The sequence below is a fragment of the Scyliorhinus torazame genome, chromosome 13 (assembly GCF_047496885.1).
Source record: "Scyliorhinus torazame isolate Kashiwa2021f chromosome 13, sScyTor2.1, whole genome shotgun sequence".
Classification (NCBI taxonomy): Eukaryota; Metazoa; Chordata; class Chondrichthyes; order Carcharhiniformes; family Scyliorhinidae; genus Scyliorhinus; species Scyliorhinus torazame.
Window position 1 is genome coordinate 116,455,419 of NC_092719.1, and position 27,686 is coordinate 116,483,104.

Consider the following 27,686-nt stretch of genomic DNA (forward strand, 5'->3'; position numbering starts at 1 on the left):
CGGGGGTCGGGGGTCTGGTCCTATCCGAAAATAGGGGACCTGATCCTATATACCGGGGTTCGAGCGCGGTAGGCTCTCCTCCATTTCCTTAGACGCATAATCTGCACGATGCAGCAGAGTATCGCTAATACTAGTAAGGATTCTATTACATAGGACAGGGAATACCAGGTTATAAACCTGGCACACCAAGATGGTGTGGTGTCGCTGGTGACTGGGCTCTGGGTACTGTGGGGAAGTGAAACATTAACGGCGGGGGGGCTTGAGGTCATGGGGTTCGCGTTCACTCGCAACCAAATGTCCATTATCCTGATGATAACCCATGTGAAGGAAGTCCTCATGGCTCTTCTCTTTTCTTTTCTTCTCTTCTCCGGTCCTGGAGCTTCTGGAGTTCTGTGGAAACGAGCATAGCGCCTGTAACTATCTTGGTTTAACATCTCGTACGATAGTCTGTCTGACCCTTAGTGCCAATTACTCCCTTTATAATTGGTCACTATGGGACTCCCTCATTTTTTTTCCCAAAAACCGAATTTTAGGACAAGACACGCTTTCAACTAATGAACCAGTGCGAGCCGTCTCGCAGACTGTGCAATTTACCATCCAAATGTTTCAGAATGTAAATAGCATGTGGTCGGCAACCTAAGGGTTACCTGAAACAAAACAAAACTTTTTGAACTAAAATTTCCAAAATGAGGTGCGTATGGGTCGCGACGGGTAAGAGTTAGATGGAGTCCCCGGGTAGGACGGCTACCAATGCCGTGTTTCCCCTACCCGAGCGTAGTTGACCAGAGGGGGGGGTTCCCAGGCAGGGCGGGTCCCAAGCCGTTTCTCCACTGCCTGAGCAACCAACAAGAACAGGGAAGAAATGTAGTCATCGTGGTTGGGCTGCCGTAGTGGTTCTTTCCTTCGAACCAGAAGGGCAGTTATGAACGTGTGTGTGGTATCTGTCGACAAACTAGTTCCACTGAACTGGCGTCTGACCTTAACAAGTCTCTGTGGGCAAGTCCTCAGAGGTTTCTGCTGATGAGCGTGCGGACAAGTTCTCAGAGGTTTCGGCCGAAAAGGCGTGGGGCCGTGAAAAAAATGTTTTCCTGTCTGACATACAACGTTTAACAAAACACTACAAACAACATAAAACATGCTGCAGGTTCCATCAGAAAGGACACCACTTCTCCCAAGCGGTTCCTTTTAAAACATCATCTGGACACCTCAGTTCTTGGTTGCGAACAGGGTGCCAAACTCTTGAGTGTATCAGGGCTGCATGGTATGAGGTGGGGTCACTCTCGTCGTTGCGGACGAGTCGGAACGAGTTATCTCGGTGCCAATAGTTGGTATCTAGTTGTGTGGGGACAGAATCGCGGTCGTCAGTGTAGTTCGGTGGTGGGGTTTGTTCAGGAAAGTGATCATGAAGGGATCACTTGGATCGTAGTCGGAATCGCTGGGTGTGGGGCCTGTTGCATGGGGATAGTAGGGAGGCGTGCTGTGGCTATCGTGCGAGTCACAGTCGCTGTCTCTACTGCTGCAGTCTGTGGGCGTTCCGGGGCGGAGTGTATATTTCGGAGGTGGAGTCGAGGTCGAGTCCGTGGCTGCGCTGGACATGTTGGGGGATGGTTGGCTGTGGGCGGGGCGTGGTGTGCTGCGTCGAGCATGACGTGGTGTGTGTGGTTAGACTGTGTTCCATATGCCTTCACTGGCTGATATGGAACCACGCAGTCTTACCATTGGGATACTTTATTTTATACACGGAAGGGCTTACTTTGTCCGCAATGGAGTATGGACCCGAGTATTTTGGTGACAGGAATGTGCTGGGGATATATACGGAGAGATTAATTTGCTGTCCTATACTGTACTCAGTCGCATGCACTGTCTTGTCGAAACAAGCCTTGCTCTGTTTCTTTCTGGTGCCCAATTTTATTGAGGCTGCTAGCTGAGCCATTTTAACATTTTCAACTAATTGCTCCACTGCTTTCTCGTGTGTGAGGACCGTCACCTCGGGGCTGGTCAAGTCTAAACCTAACAAATATTCTGTGCCTTTCATGGGGCGTCCGGTCATGAGGGTGTGTGGGGTGTAACCTGTGGAAGTAGAAATTGTGTTACGCAAAAACATCAGCGCAAAAGGGAGGACCGAGTCCCAAGTGGTGTTGTTTTGCTGGACCATTTTTCTGAGGGTGGATTTTAGGGTCCGATTCATGCGCTCCACGATACCACTCGACTGTGGGTGGTATGCTATGTGGAATTTTTGGGTGATGCCAAATATCGTGAGGACGTTCTGCATGACACGTCCCGTAAAATGGGAGCCTTGGTCAGATTCAATGCTGCGGGGGAGTCCCATCTTGTGAAGATGCGGTGGGTCAAAATCTAGGCTGTGGTTTTTGCAGTGTTTGTGCGGGCTGGGAATGCTTCCACCCATTTTGTAAATGTGTCAATTACCACAAGTACATATTTATAGCCATTCCTGCAAGGGGGCAATGGTCCTATAAAATCAATCTGGAGATTAGTCCAGGGGCCATTAACGGGTCGGGTGTGGCTGAGTTGAGCCTTTTTGGCATATCTGTCCGGATTATCCTGGGCACAGATAAGACAATTCACGATGTAGTGGTTTACATCATCCTTTAAGTTCGGCCACCAACAAAGCTGCTTGAGATGGGCTGTAGTGGGATTGATTCCCTGATGTCCATGACCATCATGGAACAAGCAAATCAGTTGATTCCTGTCCTGTTCAGGAACCACATAAAGGGTGTCTTTTAACACCACACCGTCATGTGTGGTCAGTGCATTTTTGAACCTCTCCTAGGGAGCTGGATATTTTTCTTTTACAAGCTCCCTGAGATGACTGTCCTGCTCCTGGGCCTCCACTAAATCCTCGATCTTTGTCTGTGAGACCTGAACTGCACTCACTGGTGCGCTTTCGGGAGTTGCCCAAAAGTATCCATGCCTGGAACCTGCTTTAGCCAGTGCGTCGGCTTTCACATTTCCAGGGGGGGAGGAACAATGGTGGCTATGAACCTTGACTATCCCAAAAGTCCTGTTCTGTGCTCTCTCTAAGGTGTGACGGAGCAATGGGGCTGAGGGGAGGGGTTTTCCGTCTGCGGAAACAAATCCTCTTGCTTTCCACAGGGGCAGAAATTCCGTGAGGCTGTTGCAGACATAGAGGCTGTCCGAGTATATGTCTGCTGGGCTGGGGAAGGAATCTGCGTGTTCCACTATATACGCGATGGCCGCGAGCTCTGCTGCCTGCGTGCCTAAGTGGCCTGGAAGTTTTAACGATATTTCCTCAAGGGCGCGTCCCTGCGCGTCCTCGACATATATACCGCAACCTGTTATGCGCTTCCCATCCAAGACTGTGGAAGATCCATCCGTGTGCTGGGGGCTCTGGGTTGAACTACCTATCTTTCTGGGAGGTGTTTTAGCAATAAAGGGGCCTGTGTTGTGGCCCCTAATGGCCTGTGGAGAGATAATTTCACATTCATGGGGGGTTCCGGGGTACTGTAAGTTGTCAGCTAAAAAGGTGTGCGTCTTTGTCCGTTTAACAGTGATGTCCCGTCCCTGCAAGAGAAGGGTCCATCTAGCTGCTCTAATCTGGCTTACTGTACCGTCCTTGAGTCGTCCGTCCAGTAAAAGTTGGGTGGGGGTGTGTTCAGTGAGAATTGTGATGGGGTTCAGTCCGGTAATATATGAAAAATACTGCACTACCCAAAATACTGCGAGCAGGTGCCGCTCACAGGCTGAAAATCCCTGCTCCACGGCATCTAAAATTCTGGAGGCATAAGCTACGGGCCTCAACTGGTCGTGCCGTTCGTGGAGGAGCACGGCCGAAAGGGTGTGGTCGCTACCTCTATGGCGTAAGGGGAAAGCGGGTCTGGAACTTGTAGTGCGGGGGCTGCTATGCATGCCTTTTTTAAAGAGTCCACAGCATCCGTATGCTGCGGAAGCCATTCCCAGGGGGCTCCCTTCTTTAGGAGGTCTGAGAGGGGTGCTGCCTTGCTGGCGAAACCGTCAATGTGGTTTCGGCAGTAGCCAACCAGTCCTAAATACGACCGGAGGGCTAAAACATTCTGGGGAAGGGGCAATTTAGCAATCGAGTCAATCCTTTTATGCTCGATCTCGCGTTTACCATGTGTGATAATTGTTCCCAAATATATCACCTTTTCTTCCAAAATCTGGGCCTTTTTGGGGTTGACTTTACAACCAATTGAGTATAAGAGTTCCAGGAGTTCGGACAGAAGCTCAATGTGCTCTTCCTTGGTGCCTGTCTGCAGTAGTAGGTCGTCAACGAGACATTCGGGGCAAGAGAATTTGGCTAAACCATTTGCCAGCTGTCGGTGGAAAATGGAGGGGGAGTTGTGGAAGCCTTGTGGCAGGCATGTCCACGTGCACTGCTATGCTTTAAAGGTGAAGGCAAATTTGTACTGGCACGCCTTTGCCAATGGAATGGACCAGAATCCATTACTGACATCCAAAACCGTAAAGAATCGGGAATTGAGTCCCTGCTTGAGCATGGTCTCGGGACTTGTGGCTACTGTGGGGGCTGCTGCGGGGGTGATTTTGTTGAGTTCTCGGTATTCGATGGTCGGTCGCCATGATCCATCGGGCTTTCTCACTGGCCAAATCGGGGCATTATTAGTGGAGGCTACTGATCTAAGTATGCCCTGCTCTAATAAGCTTTCTATTACCTTTGGGATTTCTCCCTCTGCCTCTTGGGGAAATCCATACTGTTTTTGGGGTCTAGGGTCAGGTCCTGTTACTTGTACGGAGCCAGTCATCTGTCCACAGTCGTGCTTGTGGGTCGCGAATGCTGCCCAGTTCTTTTGCAGAACTGCCCTAACCTGCTTGTCCGTACTAAGCGTGGTCGGGTTGAACCAAAATTCGCCTACTGCGCTAATTTTGTTAGCGTACTCTCCTATGTTGAGCGTTGCGGGGGCTCTTGCGGATTTTGCCATCTTCCAGACACACTGGTTGACTGGGTCGAATGAAAGATTATGGGACTTCATGAAATCGATTCCCAGAATATGTTCTGCTGTGTGGGGCAGATCAACTAAAACTATGGGGTGCTTGGGGTGATGGTACCGATTTGAATGGGTACAGGGGCTGTGATGTGTCCCTGCTGTGAGTGGCTTGTCAAGCTGCTGAGGGTGATGGTGGCTGTAGTGGGCCACATGTCCTTTTGGAACATGGTGGAGGAATTTATTGTGGTGCGGGACCCTCCTGTGTCCCAGAGAAATTCGATGGGCTGTCCCCGAATTTTTGCTGCAACTACCGGTCGTCCGGACCTATCCCAAAGGGTGTCGCAGACCCAACTGGGGGAGCCCGTACACCGTCACTCCGTTCCGGTCAAGTCCGTCTGATCTGAACGGGCGCTAACATTATGAATGGGCTCTGTCTTCTTCTTATTCAGAGTGCCCGTCTGCTGGGCTCTCTGTGGCTTTCTAGGGGCATTGCACTCTCTTGCGAAGAGTCCCAACTGTCCATAGTTGTAACACTCCTGTGACTTGGGTGGGGGGCTGTTCTTGCCTTCATTCACCCATGGGGGGGTCTGGTGTGTTGTAACTGCCTGTATATCTGCGGCGGCCTGCTTTTCCTCGGGATTCTTGACTGCGGGTTTGCTTTGAATAGATTGCTCCCAAGCGAGGGACAATCTTTTCACTACCCACTTCTCGTTATGGGCCTCCTCTGAGGGATCATAACTCGCGCAAGCTTTCTGTCCTGTTTCTGTGGCATGGGAGATAAGGGTGCGGGTCCATTTGGCCATGTTGTCTGGGGACAAATGGGCACGGTCTAAGTCTCCAAAGACTGCTGCAAAGTGGATCCACAGGCGTCCAGCAAAAGCTGTGGGGTGCTCGGATTTCTTCTGCCTGCATTTGTTGAGGCCATGTACGGGGTCACCCCGGTTATACCCGATCGCATCCAGGATCGCGGTATGCATTTCTGCAAGGGTGCCTCCTCCTACATTCTGTGGGTCGGGAAGGGCTGCTGCTACTGAAGGGTCTAAACTTAAAACTGTGAGCTTGACATGCTCTCGCTCATCCAGGTCGTATATGGTCGCCTGATGCTTGATTGTGGCAAAGAAATGGTGGGGATCTGAGGTGGGGAGGAACGGTGTGATCTTATCGCACGCGTCCTGTAATTGGGTCACTGTTAAGGGGGTGGAGTATAGAAATTCCGCATCGTCCGATGTGGCTGTGCGGTGGGTGGTGACTGGGTTCATTGGAGCTTGAACTATCTGCTGTGTGGGAGGTTGGGGTGCTTTTCTCTTTTGTGGCTTTCCCTGCGCACATGTTCCCTGAACATATCTCTGCGCTGTTTCATTCAATTCTTCCCAATCAGGGCCGTCTTCCTGATCTAATTTCGCTCCAAACGTTTCCTGGAAGCCTTTCTGAACTGAAAGCAGCGATTGCAGCTCTGCAATCTGCTTCCGGCACTTTGCGTGATCTAATGTGCTTTGTCTTTGTTCTGTGGTGGCAGCATGGAGTGCTCTTAATGCTGCCTTTAGGTCACTACACTGTCTCTGTAATGCTTCTACCTGCTTTTCTGTTTCTTCTCGTACCAGGACTGCACGTTGCGTGTCCTGATAGGCCTTTTCATATTGAGACTGGAAGCTGCTTACGTGCGCCAGACAAGACTGGTGTGCCCTTTTGGCATCCTCAACCTCTCCATCTTTTGCTGCCAACTTCCTTCTCAATTCCAAATTCTCCTTTTCTACCTCGCTTACATTGACTTTACTCATTCGATGAATGCCCTCAACTTCTTTCCGGAGCGTCCTAACGACCTCCTCTGTGCCTCGCAATTGTGCCAAGCAGGACACGATTGCCATCGGCTTGCGAGCTTTCCCTAAGCTCTTTTTGTGGATCTCGCTCAGCTTCTCCCACCAAGTATGTCCTATACTCCCGGGACCTGATTCCTCGTTGTCACAGAATTCATTCCAAAGGGGCCATCCTTTCCCTTTGAGATATTTCCTGATCTCTTCCTCCCAATTGGGACTTTGTCCCACTCTACTGCTGCTGGTCGCTGCAACCGCAAATTCCCCTGGGTTCATGAGGCGCCACATTGCCTGCATTGCCATCTTTCCTATCTGAATGCTGCTCTTCAAATTTGGGACAGGGGTATTAAGGCGGTGCTGTAAATACGGGTACGGCTTTCGCTACTTTCCGATATGCAAACTTCCGACAGTTTTGTCGCAACAAAAAAAATCTATCAGTTTTACCTTATCGCCCTGTTAGTTACGCATGCATACACACACTTCCGAATTTATGAGTATTGATCAGAACTGCTTGAACACTTGTGGTTTTCTGTTCCCAATTGGATCTCTAATTCAAATACTGGGTTCTCCCGGAGTGGTTTTCCACTTCTAGATCGGGTCCCGGAGGAGTCGCCAATTAATGTTGCTGATTTTCTCCTTGGTTCAATTGCTCTGTTTTATTACCTTTGCTCTTGAGTCACCAGGTATCTTTATGATACCGCCACGAGGTTCAAGTCCGAGTAATGATCAATAACCCAATACACCGATTAGTAAGATTTAAATCAAAGCACATTTATTATACACCGTAATCGCTACTCATGCACAAATTCTACGTCTAAGCTACTTCTACAACTAACAGGCCTATACTTAACTTCGGACTGGCCCACCAGGTCAGGGGAACAAATGGCCTTTCGTTTGGGCTCTGAGTCTGCGGGATTCGAAGTTGGTACGGATTGGTAGCTAGGAGCCCCTATCTCGTAGTGAGCGTTGAATTAAGACTTACTTCTGTCGGTCGTCACTGCACCTGGTCACGGTCAATGTTGGTCCGTGTTGCTGGGTGACCCGGGCAGGAAGCAGAGGTGAAGAAGAGAGCGATTTGAACTTGGGGCTCAACTCTTATAGTCCCATGGGGCTTCCCGCTTTTCGGGACAGACTCTGTACCTGGTCCTAAGTGATTGGACTTTGTCCCAATCGCTTGGTTCGATTTTCTCCAATACTGGAGCGGTTCCTTGATCGGTGGGCGGTCTTGAGGTGCTCGTTCATCTCCTTTGTGTTGGCTCCTGCTGGCGCCGAGGAGTCTGGCTTTGCTTTGTGTGTCCAAAATGTTACTTATTGTTCCTGGGGATTGCTCATCAGTATGCAGATGGCTACTACTTTGTTATGCTGATGGCCGCTGGTATCGATGTTGTCTGGCCTTTGCAGAGGTAAATACACAGCAAACCTGCAGCTGCTGGTTTCTGTCTTGTTGGCTGTCTTTCCCATCAGCCTTTGCCGTTCGCCATTTTAAATCGGGAGTTGGCGAATTTAGATGGCTACATTACCTTTAAGAAAACACTGATGTCATAGAGTGGGTGTAGCTCAGCTCAGTTCTACCATTTTGCAGTGTGGTTTTGCAGTTTGAAAAGTGCCTGGCTGGTTTTGCTGAGAGCAGCGAAAAAGTGCCTGGCTGGTTTTGCTGAGAGCAGTTTAAAAGTAGAAAGCCAGTTTGAGACAGCAGCTTGAGAAGTTCTGTTTTGCTGTGATCTGCTTGAAGGGAGAAAGCCAGGTTTGAGAAAGCAGCGTGGGTGTGTCTGTGGGTTTCCAGAGAGCTGCATGAAGAATGCAAGGTGCTGGAGCTGAAGTCACCATAGCTAATATATCTCTGCCATTCTACAGAAAATATATACATCCTTTAACCTGATATACTGTTTAAAGGTGTTAAGTCTCTTGGAAGTTTGAAGGAACATTTTAAGGAGTTATTTACTGTTGCAATATTTTCTGAGTTATCTTTGAAGTAAGGGGTCTTAAGAGATCCAATGTTTATTCAAGATGTTAAGTTGAGTTTATGGAATAAACAGTGTTTTGTGTTTAAAAACCCACGTGTCCATAATTGTAATCCCACACCTAGGGAAAAAGCCATGTGCTAGGAAAAGCAACAAATCCATTAAAGGGAGAGGTTGGTTGAACTCCATGATACATTTTGGGGTTCTGAAAATGCCTCGCCCACAACACGCTGCATTGACGTATTACACAATATAAAATTGTATTGGTGCATGTGTGACTTGCTTTTTCCTGTGGCATATTAGTACCAATACACTTAAGTAAAGCAAATGAAAACTTTGACAGCAAGGTGTGGAGATCTCTTCAAATTCCATGTTCATTTCACACAGATCAGAGGTGAGCTTGGCATCTGATGAGTTAGCTGCCTGCAATAGTGAGAGTGCAACTGGGCATATATATGGCAAGTAAACAACTCCACTGTAATCGGAGGCAACAAGATTCCCATTGTTGATTATAGGTCATAGAGTGTACAGTGCAGAAGGAGGCCATTCGGCCCATTGAGTCTGCACTGGCCCTTGGAAAGAGCACCCTACTTAAGCCCACACCTCCACCCTATCCCTGTAACCCACCTAATCTTTTTTTTTGGAATCTAAGGGAAATTTAGCATGGCCAATCCACCGAACCTGCACATTTTTGGTCTGTGGGAGGAAACCGGAGCACCTGGAGGAAACCCATGCAGACACGGGGAGAACGTGCAGACTCCTCACAGCCAATGACCCAAGCCGGGAATCAAACCTGGGACTCTGGAGTTGTGAAGCAACTATGCTAACCACTGTGCTATCATGAGGTTTCCTTGAGTTGCTGTCAGCTGCTGGGCTGCAGGTACCACCAGAGGTACTCTGCTCTCCCATTTAATCCTAGTCATATGGGTGTCTTAATCCTCCTGATGCTTTTATGGCGGCTGATCATCCTCCACAGTCTGTAAATTTCCCAAAACGCAGCTGTCTGTAGCATAATTCATGCCACGTTCCAACCTCCCAAGGTTGCAGGCTTCCAATGGCTGCAATTTAGAATTCACATCTTTATAATCAAATCCCCTCTGCCTCTAACTTCCAACAACACCACAACACCTCCCTATACATCTCCATTCATCTTTGTTCTAAATTGGCAGCCATGCCTTCAGTCACCTAAGTCCTAAACTCTGGAATTTGCTTCTTAGCTCCTTACCTCTTCATCTCTCTCTGTCTCTTCCTTTGACTGCCCTTAATGTTCACCTCTTCTTGATCAAGTTTTTATTTGCTTTTTCCAATTTTCCCTTCTGTGGCCTGGTGGCCACTTTTCTCTGATTACACCTCTGTAATGCATTTCAAAATGTTTTTCTATATTGGAGCCACTACGTAAATATGAATTGTTGATATGATTTTGAATGTGCTACTTCACGCCACTCCTACCCTCTTATGTCCAGTCCAGTGTATGGATTTATTTTCCTATTCAAATGGATTGAAGAGCGTAGATCACGGCGCAAGGTGACACCTCTGGTAGATGAGACATCGGTGATCGATGAGGAAATTGTTAACGACATGTTCTTTGCTCACCAGGTAAGCTCTGACATTTCCAGCGTTATTCATCATGCTGTCCGCTCTAGGATGGCAGAGCAGTTGGAATTATAGACTCATACAGCACAAAAGGCGGCCATTCAGAATATTGTTTCTCTCTGAAAGAGTGATTCAATTAGTCCCACTGCCACTGCTCTTACACAGTAGTCCTTCTTATACCTTCTTTTCAAGTATTTATCCCTTCCCTTTTCAAAAGTGCTTGTTGAAAATCCTTCCACCGTGTTCTCAGTAGTTTCTTATTCTTATCAATATGGAATTTGTGCATCATTTTTCAAGAAAACAGATAGAAAATTTTGTGCCTTCTCTTCTTTCCCCTTCTCCTCTCTATCCCATCCCTTTAAAAGTTTTGAGTCTTGCAGATATGAATACACAGAGGCAGAGACATGAGGCTCAGCAGCCTATATGAGCATGGTGGGCATGATGGCCAAGCTCAATCTTGTCATTACTTGACATACACACTTTCCTGAAGGGATCATTGGAATGTTAATATTGAGCAGGAATCCCAGCTGATTTTTCTCTTCCAAAGCCCGGTGATATGGCAGCTAATTATCACACCGTATTGTTACCCCCATCTAAGTCAGCACAGGCCAGGAATCAAACCAGGGATTTTTTGTTCTGTATGAGTTGAATCAGTTCATACAGGAGAAAGCCACTGTGAAGCACAGTTGTCGTTTTTTTCCATATTGCTTTACAGCGTTGGCAGCATTCTGGCTGAAGTGAAGAACAATGTTAATTTTAGGGTATTTGATTCATCGCCTCAAGAAATAAAAGAGATTGTTAGTCATTGCAACTGGCCTCATTATCTGCAGATTGGAAAGAGAGAAATCAGTCCATTTCTTGTTCCTGATTATTGCCGGGTAATGTTCCTGCTGCTAATTGTGCATGGATAGATTTTATTGTCAGTCACAGCTATGATGTCCTCTGTGGTCAAAACGTCTGCTGAAACTCATTGAAGAATGATCATCTAGATGAAGTATCCAAGTTGAAGCATACCCTGTTGAACCATTTTCAAGCAACAGTCGGGCCTTGAAAGAGAAGAGGGATTAAATTTAGGGGGTGGAAGAGTAGGTTTTGAATCTTGGGTGTGTTTAATTTCTAAACCTACTTTACAGAAGATTTATCAGAAATTTGATAATTAGAGATAAACAAACCTGCGACTGAGCAGCTGGTACAAATGGTTCCAATTTATTTCCACAGTATTGGCAATTAAAGAATCACCTAATGTGCAGCACACACACACACACACGATATTCTGCCCATCAAGTCTGTACCAGCGGGTTTTTTTTTCACAAGCCACTTTGTCTAATACTCTCCTGCTGTTCACCAACCCCTTCAATTTACCCTTTCTTAATTAGCTGGTATCTAATTTCCCTTTAAAAGTGGACTCTGCTTCTATAATGAATTGTGGCCGAGAATTGCACATCCTAAATATACCCGTGAAGTTTTTTTTATCTTCCCCATCACTTTTTTTGTGATTACCTTAAATTTGTATCCTCTAGTTAGCTTCTCATTAATTGTAGAACCAGCCCATTGCTGTTTACCCTCCCTTAATCTTAAAGATTCCACTTTCCCGAGGACAATTAGGGATGAGCAACAAATGCTGACCTAGCCAGAGACATCCAGATCCCATGAAAAGAATACATTTAAAATATATATATAATCCTGCTGTAGGATGCACTAGCAGAATTAGTGATTGGATCATTGACCGCCTCAGCATTTAAGATGGAGTAGATAGGTGGTTGAAGGAAAAGGGAATACAGGGATAAGGGAAAAAAAGGCGGCCGCAGGGATTAGGATTATTGCCCGTGTGAAGGCTAAATGCTAAAACAGCTTGGATATGCGGATGGCTAGTTTCCCTATTGGAATTTCAGTGTAATGATGTCATCTTCCTGACTCTGAGAGAATAGCCCTGACTTCTCAAGTCTCGCCTCAGGTCCGGGTGCGGCGATGACCAGCTGAGTCGCACGTTTCGGCAGCTCCCTGTGAAACGGACTTTTGGGCTCTTGATAGGAGCCCCAACGGCAATTTTAACGGCTGAAAACACCGTGCGGTAAACCAGAAGGGTGTTCCCCCTGGACACGGATGGAAAAAGGAGAGGAAAGTGGCCGGATTGCAGCGGATCCTTTGGAACAACGGCAAGGAAGGCAAGCAGAAACCAAGATGGCGTCGGAAGGTGGCAGTTTCATATGGGGCCCTGAACAACAAGAGTTTTTGAAACGCTGCGTGGAGGAGATAAAAAAGGAAATGAAGAAAGAGTTGTTGGCCCCGATATTACAGGCGATTGAAGGGCTGAAAGAGGAACAAAAGACCCAGGAGCAGGAGCTTCGGGTCGTGAAGGCGAAAGCAGCAGAGAATGAAAACGATATACAGGGCCTGGTGGTGAAGTCGGAGATACAGGAGGCACACCAGAAACGATCTGTGGAGAGGTTGGAGGCACTGGAAAATAGCGCAAGGAGGAACAACTTGAGGATTCTTGGCCTTCCTGAAGGTGTGGAGGGGGCGGACGTCGGGGCATATGTGAGCACGATGCTGCACTCGTTAATGGGAGTGGAGGCCCCGACGGGTCCGTTGGAGGTGGAGGGAGCATACCGAGTTATGGTGCGAGGATCGAGAGCAGGAGAAGCTCCCAGAGCCATAGTGGTGAGATTTCTCCGTTTTAAGGATAGAGAAATGGTCCTTAGATGGGCGAAGAAAACTCGGTGTAGTAAATGGGAGAACGCGGTGATCCGCGTCTATCAAGATTGGAGTGCGGAGGTGGCGAGAAGGAGGGCGAGCTTTAATCGGGCCAAAGCGGTACTTCACAAAAAAAAGATAAAGTTTGGAATGCTGCAACCGGCAAGACTGTGGGTCACATATCAAGGGAGGCACCACTACTTTGAGACGGCGGATGAAGCGTGGACTTTTATTGTAGAAGAAAAATTGGAATGATTGGACTACGAAAATGAACGTTTGGACAAAGTGGTGGGACGAGTGGGGGGGGGGCGAAGAGGGATTGTATGATTAATCCTGCGGTATGGTAACTTTTCTTTCTCCCACAGGTGGTGATGGGGGAGGTGGGGAGGGAGAGGAGATGGGGCGTTGGCCATGGGAGGCGGGGCCGAGGGAGAGGCGCGGGCTTGGTTCCCGCGCTATGATAATTATGGCGGGAATAGAGAAGCAGGAAGGAGGGGGCGCCGCACGGGGCGAGCCGTGATCACGGGGGGAAGCCGAGGTCAGCCAGAGTTTGCTGACTTCTGGGAGCAACATGGGGGGAGTAATTACGCTAGCGGGGGGTCTAGCGGGGGGGGGGGGGGAATTACTGGGTTGCTGCTGCTGGGGAAAGGGGGGAGTGGGTACGGGAAAGGATGGGCGGGGGGGCACCGTCTGGGAGAAATACAGCTGCGTGGGAACTGGGCGAGAAGCTGGAAAAAGATGATGGCTAACCGGCAAGGGGGGGGGGGTGGGAAGCCCCCCAACTCGGCTGATCACGTGGAACGTGAGGGGGCTTAACGGGCCGATAAAGAGGGCACGAGTACTCGCACACCTTAAGAAACTTAAAGCAGATGTGGTCATGTTACAGGAAACGCACCTGAAACTGATAGATCAGGTTAGATTGCGCAAAGGATGGGTAGGGCAGGTGTTCCATTCGGGGCTGGATGCGAAAAACAGGGGGGTGGCTATATTAGTGGGGAAGCGGGTAATGTTCGAGGCAAAGACTATAGTGGCGGATATCGGGGGCAGATACGTGATGGTGAGTGGCAAATTACAGGGAGAGATGGTGGTGTTGGTAAACGTGTATGCCCCGAATTGGGACGATGCCAATTTTATGAGGCGAATGCTAGGACGCATCCCAGACCTAGAGACCGGAAAGCTGATAATGGGGGGAGACTTTAACACGGTGTTGGAACCAAGGCTGGATAGGTCGAAGTCCAGGACTGGTAGGAGGCCGGCAGCAGCCAAGGTGCTTAAGGATTTTATGGAGCAGATGGGAGGGGTGGACCCGTGGAGATTCAGTAGACCTAGGAGTAAGGAGTTCTCGTTTTTCTCCTATGTCCATAAAGTCTATTCACGCATAGACTTTTTTGTGTTGGGTAGGGCATTGATCCCGAGGGTGAGGGGAACGGAATATACGGCTATAGCCATTTCGGATCATGCCCCACACTGGGTAGACTTGGAGATAGGGGAGGAAACAAGAGGGCGTCCACCCTGGAGAATGGACATGGGACTAATGGCGGATGAGGGGGTGTGCTTAAGGGTGAGGGGATGCATTGAAAAGTACTTGGAACTCAATGACAATGGGGAGGTTCAGGTGGGAGTGGTCTGGGAGGCGTTGAAGGCGGTGGTTAGGGGGGAGCTGATATCAATAAGGACACATAAAGGGAAGCAGGAGAGTAAGGAACGGGAGCGGTTGTTGCAAGAACTTTTGAGGGTGGACAGACAGTATGCGGAAGCACCGGAGGAGGGACTGTATAGGGAAAGGCAAAGGCTGCATGTGGAATTTGACTTGCTGACCACAGGCACTGCAGAGGCACAATGGAGGAAGGCGCAGGGTGTACAGTATGAATATGGAGAGAAGGCGAGCAGATTGCTGGCACACCAATTGAGGAAAAGGGGAGCAGCGAGGGAAATAGGGGGGGGTGAGAGACGAAGATGGAGAGACAGAGCGGGGAGCGGAGAGAGTGAATGAAGTGTTTAAGACATTTTATAAAAAATTGTATGAAGCTCAACCCCCGGATGGGAGGGAGAGAATGATGGAGTTTTTGGATCGGCTGGAAATTCCCAAGGTGGAAGAGCAGGAAAGGATGGGATTGGGAGCACAGATCACGGTAGAAGAAGTGGTGAAAGGAATTAGGAACATGCAGACGGGAAAGGCTCCGGGACCGGACGGATTCCCAGTTGAATTTTACAGAAAATATTTGGACTTGCTCGCCCCGCTACTGACGAGAACCTTTAACGAGGCAAAGGAAAGGGGACAACTGCCCCCGACTATGTCAGAAGCAACGATATCGCTTCTTTTAAAGAAGGAAAAGGATCCGCTACAATGCGGGTCCTACAGACCAATCTCCCTCCTCAATGTAGATGCCAAGGTCTTGGCCAAGGTAATGGCAATGAGAATAGAGGAATGGGTCCCGGGGGTGGTTCATGAGGACCAAACTGGGTTTGTGAAGGGGAGACAGCTGAACACGAACATACGGAGGTTGTTAGGGGTAATGATGATGGCCCCACCAGAGGGTGAAACGGAGATAGTAGTGGCGATGGATGCCGAGAAAGCATTTGATAGAGTGGAGTGGGATTATCTGTGGGAGGTGTTGAGGAGATTTGGGTTCGGAGAGGGGTATGTTAGATGGGTGCAGCTGTTGTATAGGGTACCAGTGGCGAGTGTGGTCACGAATGGACGGGGATCGGCATATTTTCGGCTCCATAGAGGGACAAGGCAGGGATGTCCTCTGTCCCCATTACTGTTTGCACTGGCGATTGAGCCCCTGGCGATAGCGCTGAGAGGTTCCAAGGGATGGAGGGGAATACTTAGGGGAGGAGAAGAACACCGGGTATCTTTATATGCGGATGATCTGCTACTATATGTGGCGGATCCAGCGGAGGGGATGCCAGAAATAATGCGGATACTTGGGGAGTTTGGGGATTTTTCAGGATATAAATTGAACATGGGGAAGAGTGAGCTGTTTGTGGTGCATCCAGGGGAGCAGAGTAGGGAAATAGAAGACCTACCGTTGAGGAAGGTAACAAGAGACTTTCGTTACCTGGGGATCCAGATAGCTAAGAATTGGGGCACATTGCACAGGCTAAATTTGACGCGGTTGGTGGAACAGATGGAGGAAGATTTCAAGAGATGGGATATGGTAGCATTGTCAATGGCAGGGAGGGTGCAGGCGGTTAAGATGGTGGTCCTCCCGAGATTCCTCTTTGTGTTTCAGTGTCTCCCGGTGGTGATCACGAAGGCTTTTTTCAAAAGGATAGAAAAGAGTATCATGGGTTTTGTTTGGGCCGGGAAGACTCCGAGAGTGAGGAAGGGATTCTTACAGCGTAGTAGGGATAGGGGGGGGCTGGCACTACCGAGCCTAAGTGAGTATTATTGGGCCGCTAATATTTCAATGGTGAGTAAGTGGATGGGAGAGGAGGAAGGAGCGGCGTGGAAGAGATTAGAGAGGGCGTCCTGTAGGGGGACCAGCCTGCAGGCTATGGTGACAGCCCCATTGCCGTTCTCACCAAGGAACTATACCACGAGTCCGGTGGTGGTAGCTACACTGAAGATTTGGGGACAGTGGAGACGACATAGGGGAAAGACCGGAGCACTGGGGGGGTCCCCGATAAGAAACAACCATAGGTTTGCCCCGGGGGGAATGGATGGGGGATATGGAATGTGGCAAAGAGCAGGTATAACGCAATTGAAAGATCTATTTGTGGATGGGAAGTTTGCGAGTCTGGGAGCGCTGACCGAGAAATATGGGTTGCCCCAAGGGAATGCATTCAGGTACATGCAATTGAGGGCTTTTGCGAGGCAACAGGTGAGGGAATTCCCGCAGCTCCCGACACAAGAGGTGCAGGACAGAGTCATCTCAAAGAAATGGGTGGGGGACGGTAAGGTGTCGGATATATATAGGGAAATGAGAGACGAAGGGGAGACTATGATGGACGAACTAAAAGGGAAATGGGAAGAAGAGCTAGGGGAGGAGATTGAGGAGGGGATGTGGGCAGATGCCCTAAACAGGGTAAACTCGTCGTCCTCGTGCGCCAGGCTAAGCCTGATTCAGTTCAAGGTATTACACAGGGCACATATGACTGGAACACGGCTCAGTAAATTTTTTGGGGTGGAGGATAGGTGTGCGAGGTGCTCGAGAAGCCCAGCGAATCATACCCATATGTTTTGGTCATGCCCGGCACTACAGGGGTTTTGGATGGGGGTGACAAAGGTGCTTTCGAAAGTAGTAGGAGTCCGGGTCGAACCAAGCTGGGGGTTGGCTATATTTGGGGTTGCACAAGAGTCGGGAGTGCAGGAGGCGAAAGAGGCCGATGTTTTGGCCTTTGCGTCCCTAGTAGCCCGGCGCAGAATATTGCTAATGTGGAAAGAAGCCAAGCCCCCGGGGGTGGAGTCCTGGATAAATGATATGGCGGGGTTCATAAAGTTGGAGCGGATTAAGTTCGTCCTAAGGGGGTCGGCTCAAGGGTTTACTAGGCGGTGGCAACCGTTCGTCGAATATCTTGCGGAAAGATAGATAGGGGAGAACAAAGAAGGCAGCAGCAGCGGCCCAGGACTTGGGGGGGGGGGGGGGGGGGATGGGGGGGGGGGGGTGGCCTGAGACAAGGCAGTTGCCAATTAGGGCTAGCTTTTATTTTTTTATTTATTTTTTTGTTATTTAATATTTATTTATTTGTTGTTGTTTTTGTTTAAATTTAAAAAGGTCATTATTATCTGTATTGTTACAATGTTGTGTAAAAGATGCACAATGTACTGTGTTGGTTGACCAAAAATTTTCAATAAAATATTATTTCAAAAAAAAAAAAAAGTCTTGCCTCAGAATTGTTATCCTTCAATCCTTGTCTCATCCGGGTGAATCTATTTTGCACCTTTTCACCTAATTTCTTCCTATAATGCACTAAATTGTTCGGCCTATTCCTGTTGCACCATACCACCGTCTTTTGCAAGGACATTATTACTTGCTTGCTTTTATATTCATTGTATCTAGATAGAATGTCAAGAAATGTATTTGCCTTTGTTTTGTGACCTGATGCTGCCACCGCCTGTTCATGATCTGTATATCTGCACTCTTGAGGTCCCTCTATTCCTCGACTCCATTTAGAATCTTGCTGTTCAATTTTATTTCTCTTATTTATACTTCCAAAATGTATTACTTCTACATTTTTATGTCTAAATTATTCTTTCAAGCTTCCTGCCTATTTCTTTCTCTCTGCAGTTATTCCACAATCCTTGTCTTAATTTGCCATGCTCCCCTCAATTGTCATTATCAGCTTTTTATGTCACTAACAAATCTTGGTATTGTTTCCCTAATTTTGAGATCCAGTCCATTTATGTGTCTGCTATAAAACCGACTCAATGGAAGTCCAGTCACCACATTGATCCAGTCCAAATTAACTTCCTTTACTCCAACCTTTGCTTATTGCCCTTCAATCGTCTCACTATCCACTTTCCTTATATTTCCATGTGCCATACGTCTCGGAGAATGTATCAAATTCACGTAAACCACACCCACTGCATTTTGTTTATATATCTTCAATTATTGCCTTTAAGAATTCTGCTAGGTTTGAACATAACATGACCAAATCTTTCAGAAAGAAGCCCATGCTGACTGACCTGGATTAACTCAAAAGTGCACAGTAATCTAATTACATTTTTTCAATCTTGTCTCAAAGCTGATCCCAAACTCGTGTGCGACGCACGCTTTGCTCAGCGTCCTCTTGAACTGCGACAATGTGGAGTTGGGTCCCACTCTCAGCCGGATGAAGGACTTTACCAAAGGATTCAGCCCTGAGGTATGGGTTCACCATGAGAATATCCCACACTGGCTGAAGTGCTTTGATTTCTTCAATTATTGGTAGAGATTTTGGCAGTCACAGTCAAAATATAGTTCTGAATTATCCTTGAATCTGCTCATCAAAGATCGGGCTAGTTGCAAATAGATTATTTGCTATTCAGCACAGTTACAATATTTTTTGGGTATCTGCACCAGTTGAAGCATTTGCCTCAGCTGCTCCAAGCCATATACAAAACTGGCCTGTGGATAACTTTTTTTATTCATTCATGGGATGTGGGCATCACTGGCTAGGCCTCCATAATTGCCTTTGAGAAGGTGGTGGTGAGCTGCCTTCTTGAACCACTGCACTCCATTAAGTGTAGGTACACCCATAGCACTGTTAGAGAGGAAATTCCAGGATTTTGACCCAGCAACACTGAAGGAACGCCAATATATTTCCAAGTCAGGAGTGGCTTAGAACCATAGAATGACTGCAGAGTTATCGGTGGCCATTCGGACCATCGAGTCTGCGGCAACACTCTCAAAGAACACCCTATCTAGGCCCACGACCCACCCTGTCCCCGTAACCCAATGATCCCATCTAAACTTTTGGACACAAAGGGGCAATTTTAGTGTGGCGAATCCATCTAACCTGCTCATCTTTGGACTGTGGGAGGAAACTGGAGCTCCCAGAGGAAACCCACGCAGACACGAGGAGAACGTGCAGACTCCGCCCAGTCACCCAAGCTGGGAATTGAACCCTGGTCCCTAGTGCTGTGAAGCAACAGTGCTAACCACTGTGCTACCATGCCGCCCAACAAGACTATCTCCAAAAAGAGGGAGTCTAACCATGCCCCATGGCATTCAATGGCATTACATTCGCTGAATTCCCCACTACCAACAGCCTGGGTGTTACCATTGACCAGAAACTCAACTGGACTAGCCATATACCCCCCCCCCCCCCTTGCAGAGAGCTGACGGGATTATGTTCTGTGTGGGAAAGATTCTGTTGAACTGTGTCATGAGTGCGTCTTCCATAGCCAACAAGTCTTGGCATTGGACTTGCACCCAGAGCCACTGGCCTAGAGGTAGGGCCTCTACCAATGCACCTCCTTCAGGTACTGAGCTATGCTGAGTTAGTAACTGGCCTGCCTGAATTAGTTACAGTGGTAATAAAGATAGCTACAGTTGTTCTCAGCCCCATGGACCAGGGAGTGGGAAATTAAGCAAGTATTCCTCCTGTTCCTGATGGCTACCCAGTAGTATGCTGGAAAATGCACATGTCAGCTAGGGGTTAGGATCAAGTACAACTGTAACAAGCTCTATTGTCAAAGTGCTTGCTGTCACCCCCATCTAGGTTCAACATTCTGAATGGTAACTTGCATTGGTAAGAGTAATGACCTTCACAAGAAGGCTGAAATCAGAGGCGGGAGCAAATGGTTTGTGCTAGGTGGATAATCAACATAGTGCTTGGTAACCTGACTGTGTGAATGAAGCAGGTTCAAGCATCATTGGCCTGAGGCCATTATTACTTGTGCATTATTAGCTCTCAAGTGACCCGGACTATTCATTTTGACTCCGCAGAGTAAAGGCTATGCAATTGGGAATGCTCCAGAACTTGCTAAGGCACACAACAGCCATGCCAGGTAAGAATGCAATTAGTTTTTCAGCTTTTGGTGGAATGTGACATGGGTTCAAACACAATTTTAAAATTCTGGATGATCTCTATAGCTTTTCCCATGGGCGGCCTGGAACACAGTTTTAACATTTAGATGCCAATGTTGCCGATGTTTAACCCGGCCTGTGCCAATAATACCACTGGTGGACCCTCCAGTCTAGGAAGCCATCTGGCAAATTCAAGTTACAATAGCTGCCTGTAAATTTCTGGTGTTTTAAAGGTTGTTTTCTGTCTGTAACAAAGTCTGGGGTATGCACTGCTACAGGAATTAAAAAGAGAGAGACCTGAAGAACATCATTATCTTTTTGCTGTACAATTAAAAACTATAATAAAACAAAATCAGTCACTGGTCAAGTGTCTTAAGTTTTGTAAATCTGTGAGCATTAATGAACGGAGAGTTCCCCCATGGCTGAACCACCTAAATTCCAAAACACTTTCCTCGCTTTCAGAAAAGAGTCTCAAAACACTTGAAAGGAAAATCAGGAAAGAGTAGGAAAAAAAGGGTTCTCAGTAGTTTTTTGAAAGCATGGAGGGGAGGCCGTGTGCTAGAGGGGATTTAGGAAAGAGTTCTATGGGAGTGTAACTTCCGCGCAGCATGATCCAGAGCAGGAGATCCCCGTTCAGGTCCATTGTGCTCCGAATTACCTGGTCTTAACTGGAGTAAGCTGATAGTGTTACAAATGACCTTGATGATCATGAACTGGGAAGGTTTGAGGACAGCATCGGGTTTGTTACTGTGATGGCCTTCATGGTAGAAATGCTACCTTCGCTCACACGAGAATGGCTACTTAGCAGGACAGGGTGGGTGCTATGTCACTGCATGACAGTTCAACCCAGCAAATGTCCGCACCTTCAGAACGGGTGAAAGCAAAAAAACGTTCCTGGTGCATGTATAGATTCAAACAGCAAATCTTGTGCCATCTTCAACACTATGTCAGATAGTCTAGTGCTGCTATGGCAGATAGTATTGTAAATGCTGAATGCTGCAGTTCAGTTTGACTAAAACCAACTGGGAACACAATATGTTGTCCAAAATCTGCAAGCTCTTCATGGGTCCAGTTATGTCAGTTGCTCACATACGTAGATCCCATGTCTCTGGCATACCAGATGATCTATCTACTTATAAGATAGTATAACCAAAGAATGGAGCAATCTGTGCTTCTTGACATATGAAGTGAATATAATGGGTGTGATTCAGCGACCATGTTGAGCCTGGCGCAGATCTGGGCATAACGGGTGAATTGCACGTGCGGCCCAAATCGGGCTCCACGTCAGGCGCTAGGCCCATCAGGAGTCACCCGACCCGTTCTGCTTGATGCAATCTGGATTTCTCCCTCGCTGGGCGAGATCCAGATCTGCATATTTTAAGCCTGGGAGATGTCGCCAGGGCACCTTTTCGCAATATTCCACACAAATGTGGACCAGTCATGGTGGCACCTGGGGCGGGTTTCCCAGGCCATTGGAGACCCCCAGGTGGTCAGGGCACGGTGGCACCCTGGCATTCCCCTGGCACCTGGGTGCCAGGCTGGCAATGCCATGGGCTGGGCTCATTGGGGGCCTTGCCAGCTGGAGGGGAGTTCCTGGGGGCTCCCCAAGGTTGGGTGGGGGAAGGGGGATTCACAAAAATTGTTTTTTTTTTTGGGGGGGGGGGGGGGGGGGGGGGGCGGGTGCTGAAAAGAGGCAGGGAGATCGGGGTTCTGGACAAAATGGCACCCCGATCTGCAAGGAGCCTTTCCTGTTGGCGATCTTCAGAAGGAAATCTCTCTTAAGTGCAACCCCAGCGGAGAGAACCTCCTCGAGGCCAAAAGAATCAGCAAAGTGCCATTGGATAGTTGGATCTTTCTCAGTGCTGCAGCCACCAGGAAGCACCCAGCTGAATGTGCCATTCAGCGGACTTTAACTGGAGTCCACTGAATTGCACCCAATATCTTTCTCAAGTCCCCTTTGATATGCCTCTTCAATCTTTCTAAAGATAGTCTAAGAATAAATTTTGTAAGCTGATAACCGGATATAAATTTTTGAAATAGCTTATTCAATTAAACAGCAAGTTGACAGACAGGGCAGCAGTTGGGTTTGGATAATTAATTCAGTCAATGCAACCTGCGTTCATGTAATGATGCAGAATAAAAGCATGCTACTTTCCCACTCAATACCGACTTGTCTTGAGCAGTTTTAATTATTTCCACCATCCTACACTTGTTAGCCTTGGGAAAGCTTGCCATTGCAGTTTGCTGTTTAAAATATGGCTATCTTTCTGATATTTATCTGCCTGTGATCTGAACCAGCGGGGAAGACGTATACCAGACAAATTCTTACTTTATGCCCGAACCAGGGATTTCCTAACAAAATAGGTCTGAGGTATTTATTAATTATTGAGACACGCAAAGAAGTAGCTCACTGATAACAATCTTTGGTAAACTTCAAAGCTTTGTTTATTTGCATTTTGCCACAATGCCTTTTAGTAATATTGTTTTAAAACACACAAATTGTTTATCGCTGGTGAAGTGGTCTCAAAATCCTAAAAGGTAATATTGTCACGTGGACACTGCACTGGGACTGGCACAGTGGAGTAGAACTGACTAATGCAAAGAGAGAGAAACAGTTAGGTAGATGTTACAGAGGGTACCTAATGAAGTTGGCTGGGCTTTTAGCACTACCCATGATCTGTCCTTCAGCATCTCCTACCATCCCAACACACTTAGTGATTTCCTCATGAAAATCTCTCACTCAGTCTTGACATCATACTGGGAATTCAAATTTGTTTTTTTGTGTCTAAAGAAATTGAATTATCCAATCATTTAAATTAAATGACAGAATTGACACATTAAAGTTTTGTGCAGCTTTGAAGAAGTTGGAATTATATAATCTAAATTAAGTGCTTTTGAATTGAGAGAAATGTATGCCCAAGTGACTATGTTTGGGTGTAGAGGTTACAAAGTGCATATTCCATTTCTAATAATCTAATTCTGAACTACTCGCATCGATTCTCTAATTCTTCTCATGTTCTTCGTCCATTTTGACCTCCAGTGTATATATGAATATCTGACTATGTCCAGCTTGTCATTGTGAACTGAACAGGGAAGGGCTGAAATCCTGGCCAAGTCCCAGCCACTCCATGAAACTGAGCTTACAGTCTCTTTTTTCCCCCTCTAGGCCAGAACCACGGCACCTTCCAGAGAAGCAGAATGGAATCAGTGCTGTGCGGACCATGGAAGCCTTTCACTTTGTCAGTTACGTTCCCATTAAAGGTCGCCTCTTTGAACTGGATGGTTTGAAAGCCTACCCCATTGATCATGGTACGAGCCACACTTCATGATCTTGCATGTCAACATAAGACAGGAACTTCACTTCACACTGAACGCTCAGTCACAAAACTTCTTGAACTGGTGGCAGGTCTCCATTTTTATATTCGGTGTCCAATTAGTGATTGGATTTTTCGTCCTGATAGTTTAACTACAGCAGGCCACATTTCCCCCTTTCATCGTCCTAACCTGTGACCTTTCCCTTTCCTAACCTGTGACCTTTCCCTTTCCTAACCTGTGACCTTTCCCTTTCCTAACCTGTGACCTTTCCCTTTCCTAACCTGTGACCTTTCCCCTTCCTAACCCATGAGATCTCTACCACCTAGAAAAAAAAGACATCAGGCACATGGGAATATTGCCATGTCTCCAAAATAACATACTATCCCAATCTGGAGCTTTAATCACCATTCCTTCATTGTCTCTGAGTCAAAAAACAGAAACTCCTTCCCTAACAGCATGAGGGGTGTACTTACAGTGATTCAAGAAGGCAGCCTAACACCACCTCCTCGAGGGCAATTAGGGATGGGCAACAAATGCTGACCTAGCCAGCGCACTCGCATCCTATAAAAGAAAATATTTTAGCAAGCCTGCATTACACTTTATGACTTTATTTACATTTATGCAGTTTCACCTTTCAAGACCTCCTGGTTTCAGATATATTTTATCCTTTGTGTCTACTGAGTGAATTGTGGACTTCTCTGTGCTTTAACATTGGTGCTGTTGTGTGTGAGTTCTGAATATTTGCCATAAGCGCCGGAGTTAAGAGTCATCTTAAAATTCCTGTCCACAGTAACAGCAGATAGGATTATATTATAACACCTCATGCCATCCCAACATTATTTCCCACAGTGCAGCAATTGTTAAGTAGCACTCACCATGGAACTGATCTATTAGGTACATCCTGTTGAGTGATTGGATTTCAGAGAAAGTGGTGGTCAGAGTACTCGACCGGCCTTGTTGCTCTCTGGTTAATGAAAGGATAAATAGCCAAAGTTCCCACTCCCGATAGCTATCCATGTTCCCTGCTGGAAGTGCAAATGCTGACATCAGAGGGTACAATAGGGCTTGGCTCTGATTTTCCCAACCTTCTGGTTGAATAATCCATCATCACTCCCTGTTTAGACTCACATGAGGACCAGTACATGGTTGCGGGATTCGTCCTACAAGAGGAAAATAATAAAAACATTGAGGAGGAACAAATCTGTCATGTAGTTGGTGGGAGCAGCAACCAAGGAAATCTGTAAGAAATCTGTACGCAGAAGAACAGCTTGGAACAGGAACAGTCCATTCAGCTACCTTGTCAGCGGCAATTGGGAATAGGAAACAAATACTGGCCTTGCCTGCAATGCTCACATCATAACAATAAAACAAAGCCCTCGAGTTTGTTCTGTTCTTTTAGACCATGGCTGATCTGTACCTCAAGTCCATTTCTCATCCATCAGGAATATATTAGTCTTCATATCCCTAATGTTGAGTGCAGCCTTGAATCTCAGCTTTTTGGCAGAAAGTTCCAGATTTCCACTAACTTTTTGTGATTTCAGTCCTCATTGTCTAGCTCTAGTTTTAAGAGTCGGCCTCTCGTTCGGTGTTCCCCCACCAGAGGAAATAGCATTCCTGTATCTAACAATCAAATTCTTTATCATTTTAAATACCTCAATTATGTCACCCCTCAACCTTCTCAATTCAAGGAAAAAGGTTTGTGCAACCTGTTCTCATAATTTAACCATCTAGGTTCCAGTGGCATTCTGATGAATTTGCACAATTCACCCTCCAAGACCAGCATATTGCTGAGATATGGGGTGAAATTCTCCATTCCTGAGGGTTGACACCGGGGCAGAATTCATGGACTTCCACAACAGCAAAACTGGTGCCGCATCTGGGCCGATTCTGCTACTGTTAAGGGGCTAGCACCAGCGCCACGTGGAACACAATCGATTCCAATGAGAAACGGTGTTTGATTCGCCAGTTCCGTGAATGCCACTCGGGAAGTTGACAAGCTGCAGCCACATATACACATCACTCCCCACATACACCATCCCAGTCAACAAGATGGATTGGTTGTGCTGGAGCGCGCCCATCCCGCTGATGGATCAGCGGGGGGGCAGAGGGCACCTAGGGGAGTGCCTGTGGGGGGGGGGGCATATGACCTGTGTCCCTAAGTTCACGGGGCAATCAGCGACGTGCGCAACTGCATGGCTGCCTTGCAGGGCATGGCAAAGGTGTTCTGTGCCCATCCACCCCGACCACACAACCCACCTACTGGCACCCCCCGACCCTGGCAGAAGGTCCTTGGCCAGAGGTACGACTGTCAGCAAACTATGACAATGTTGGACACTTCCGTACTCCCTCTCTCTCCCTCAGCAGCAACGGTGCCTGTTTCACGATTTTTAAAAGCACAAGTGAACCTCGCCATCGGGAATTAACCCTGGTGGAGGTGGAGAATTGCAGAGACCCCAGCAAATACCTGATCCGGCTCGTGAATGATATGCCAACGGTGTTTACTGTACGTGCGGAGTGGAACGCATTGACGCCGCTGTCAAGGCACCGGAGAATTACGACTTAGCGAGAACCCGGTGCCCGCTGCGAATTTGGCGTCAAAACCGATTCTCCGCCAAATCGCATATCCCGATTCCGGCATCAGCCGATGGAGATTCCACCCAAGATGTCCAGAACTGACAATGTACTTTAGATAGGATCTGACCAAGGCTTTGGTCAACTAAAGTATTGATCCTGAACTTTTATATTCCAATCTTCTTGAGATAAAGACTAGCATTCCATTAGCCTGCTTACTAACTTTTAGTGATCTGTTTTCCTGGATAGATTCTGGTCTCCCACTATTAAGAAAAATTCTTAATGAAACAAAAATACAACACTGGAATTCTGAAATAAAAACACATACTGCAAAATCCCAGCAGGTCTGGCAGCCTCTGTGGTGAGACAGTTAATGTTTTGAGGCCAATACAACTCCCCTTTAAAACTCTAGAATTTAAAGTGGGTTACTTCACACTTCCCTACATTAAACTCCTTCTGTCACTGTTTTTCCCACTCAATTTATCACTGTTCCATTGTAACTTCCTGTTCACAGTTACACAACTTACTATGCTACAGAACTTTGTGCAATCTGCAAACTTTCAATGATGTGGAAAGCACACCACAGTCAATGAGAAAACACACTTCCAGGGATATCTTGATTATAGATTATCCCAGTACACTTCATACTCCTTCAGGTACCATGCCACTGAGAGGACGTTGGTGGCCATGGACTTCCATTGGATTGGTCCATGATTATGCTTGGCAAAGTCCTGCAGTGCTTTGCTGTTGCCTTCTGCAGTGCAGCTGACCAGGAAACACTCCCACTCTTGCCCACTGCCATTAGGCGCACTGGAAGGATTTACAGGCTGGTAAATGACCTGTTTGGCCATATTATGAACACACTTTCCAAGACCATCAAGCCCTGAAGTGGGACTTGAACCCAGAGGCTCTGACTCAGAGGGAGGGATACTACCCACCACATCACAAACCCCCGCTTTTCCGAGTACACTTAAACAAATGCACAGAGTCCTATTATTGTATAAACTCTTATTGGAAGAGAGGCGGTATCTCATTCAACACAGTTAAACCCACTTTCAGACCTCTCTTTTAAAAATAGGGGTTAGTTGGAACTGAAAGTTGTGCATGCACAATATTCATACAAACTTTAATACAATAAGTTTGTTAAGTATGTAATCCAATTGTAAGATGGTCCATTTGTTAAATAAGGTACCATGAATATTTTAGGTAGGATAGCACAGGGGTGACGTGGATCATATTTTTCTCATGCATTGGCTCGGACTGTAATAAAGTCAGTATTAGTCCACAAAGCTTAACTAGTTCATTGGTGGAATCTGAGATCCAAATATTCAGTCTGTC

General features: G+C 47.2%; 1 protein-coding gene across 3 annotated transcripts in view; it reads left to right on the forward strand.

Moving 5' to 3' along the window:
* bap1 (BRCA1 associated deubiquitinase 1) overlaps nucleotides 1-27,686 on the forward strand; it is a 166,887-nt gene that overhangs the window by 103,565 nt on the left and 35,636 nt on the right. For 2 of the 3 annotated variants that reach the window (XM_072472087.1, XM_072472088.1), the window contains exons 4-7: nucleotides 10,184-10,311; nucleotides 18,697-18,816; nucleotides 20,382-20,443; nucleotides 23,629-23,771. In XM_072472087.1, the coding sequence (XP_072328188.1) occupies nucleotides 10,184-10,311; nucleotides 18,697-18,816; nucleotides 20,382-20,443; nucleotides 23,629-23,771 (453 nt within the window). Of the gene's footprint in view, nucleotides 1-10,178; nucleotides 10,312-18,696; nucleotides 18,817-20,381; nucleotides 20,444-23,628; nucleotides 23,772-27,686 lie in introns of all 3 variants that reach the window. The other variant, XM_072472086.1, reaches the window with a different exon arrangement.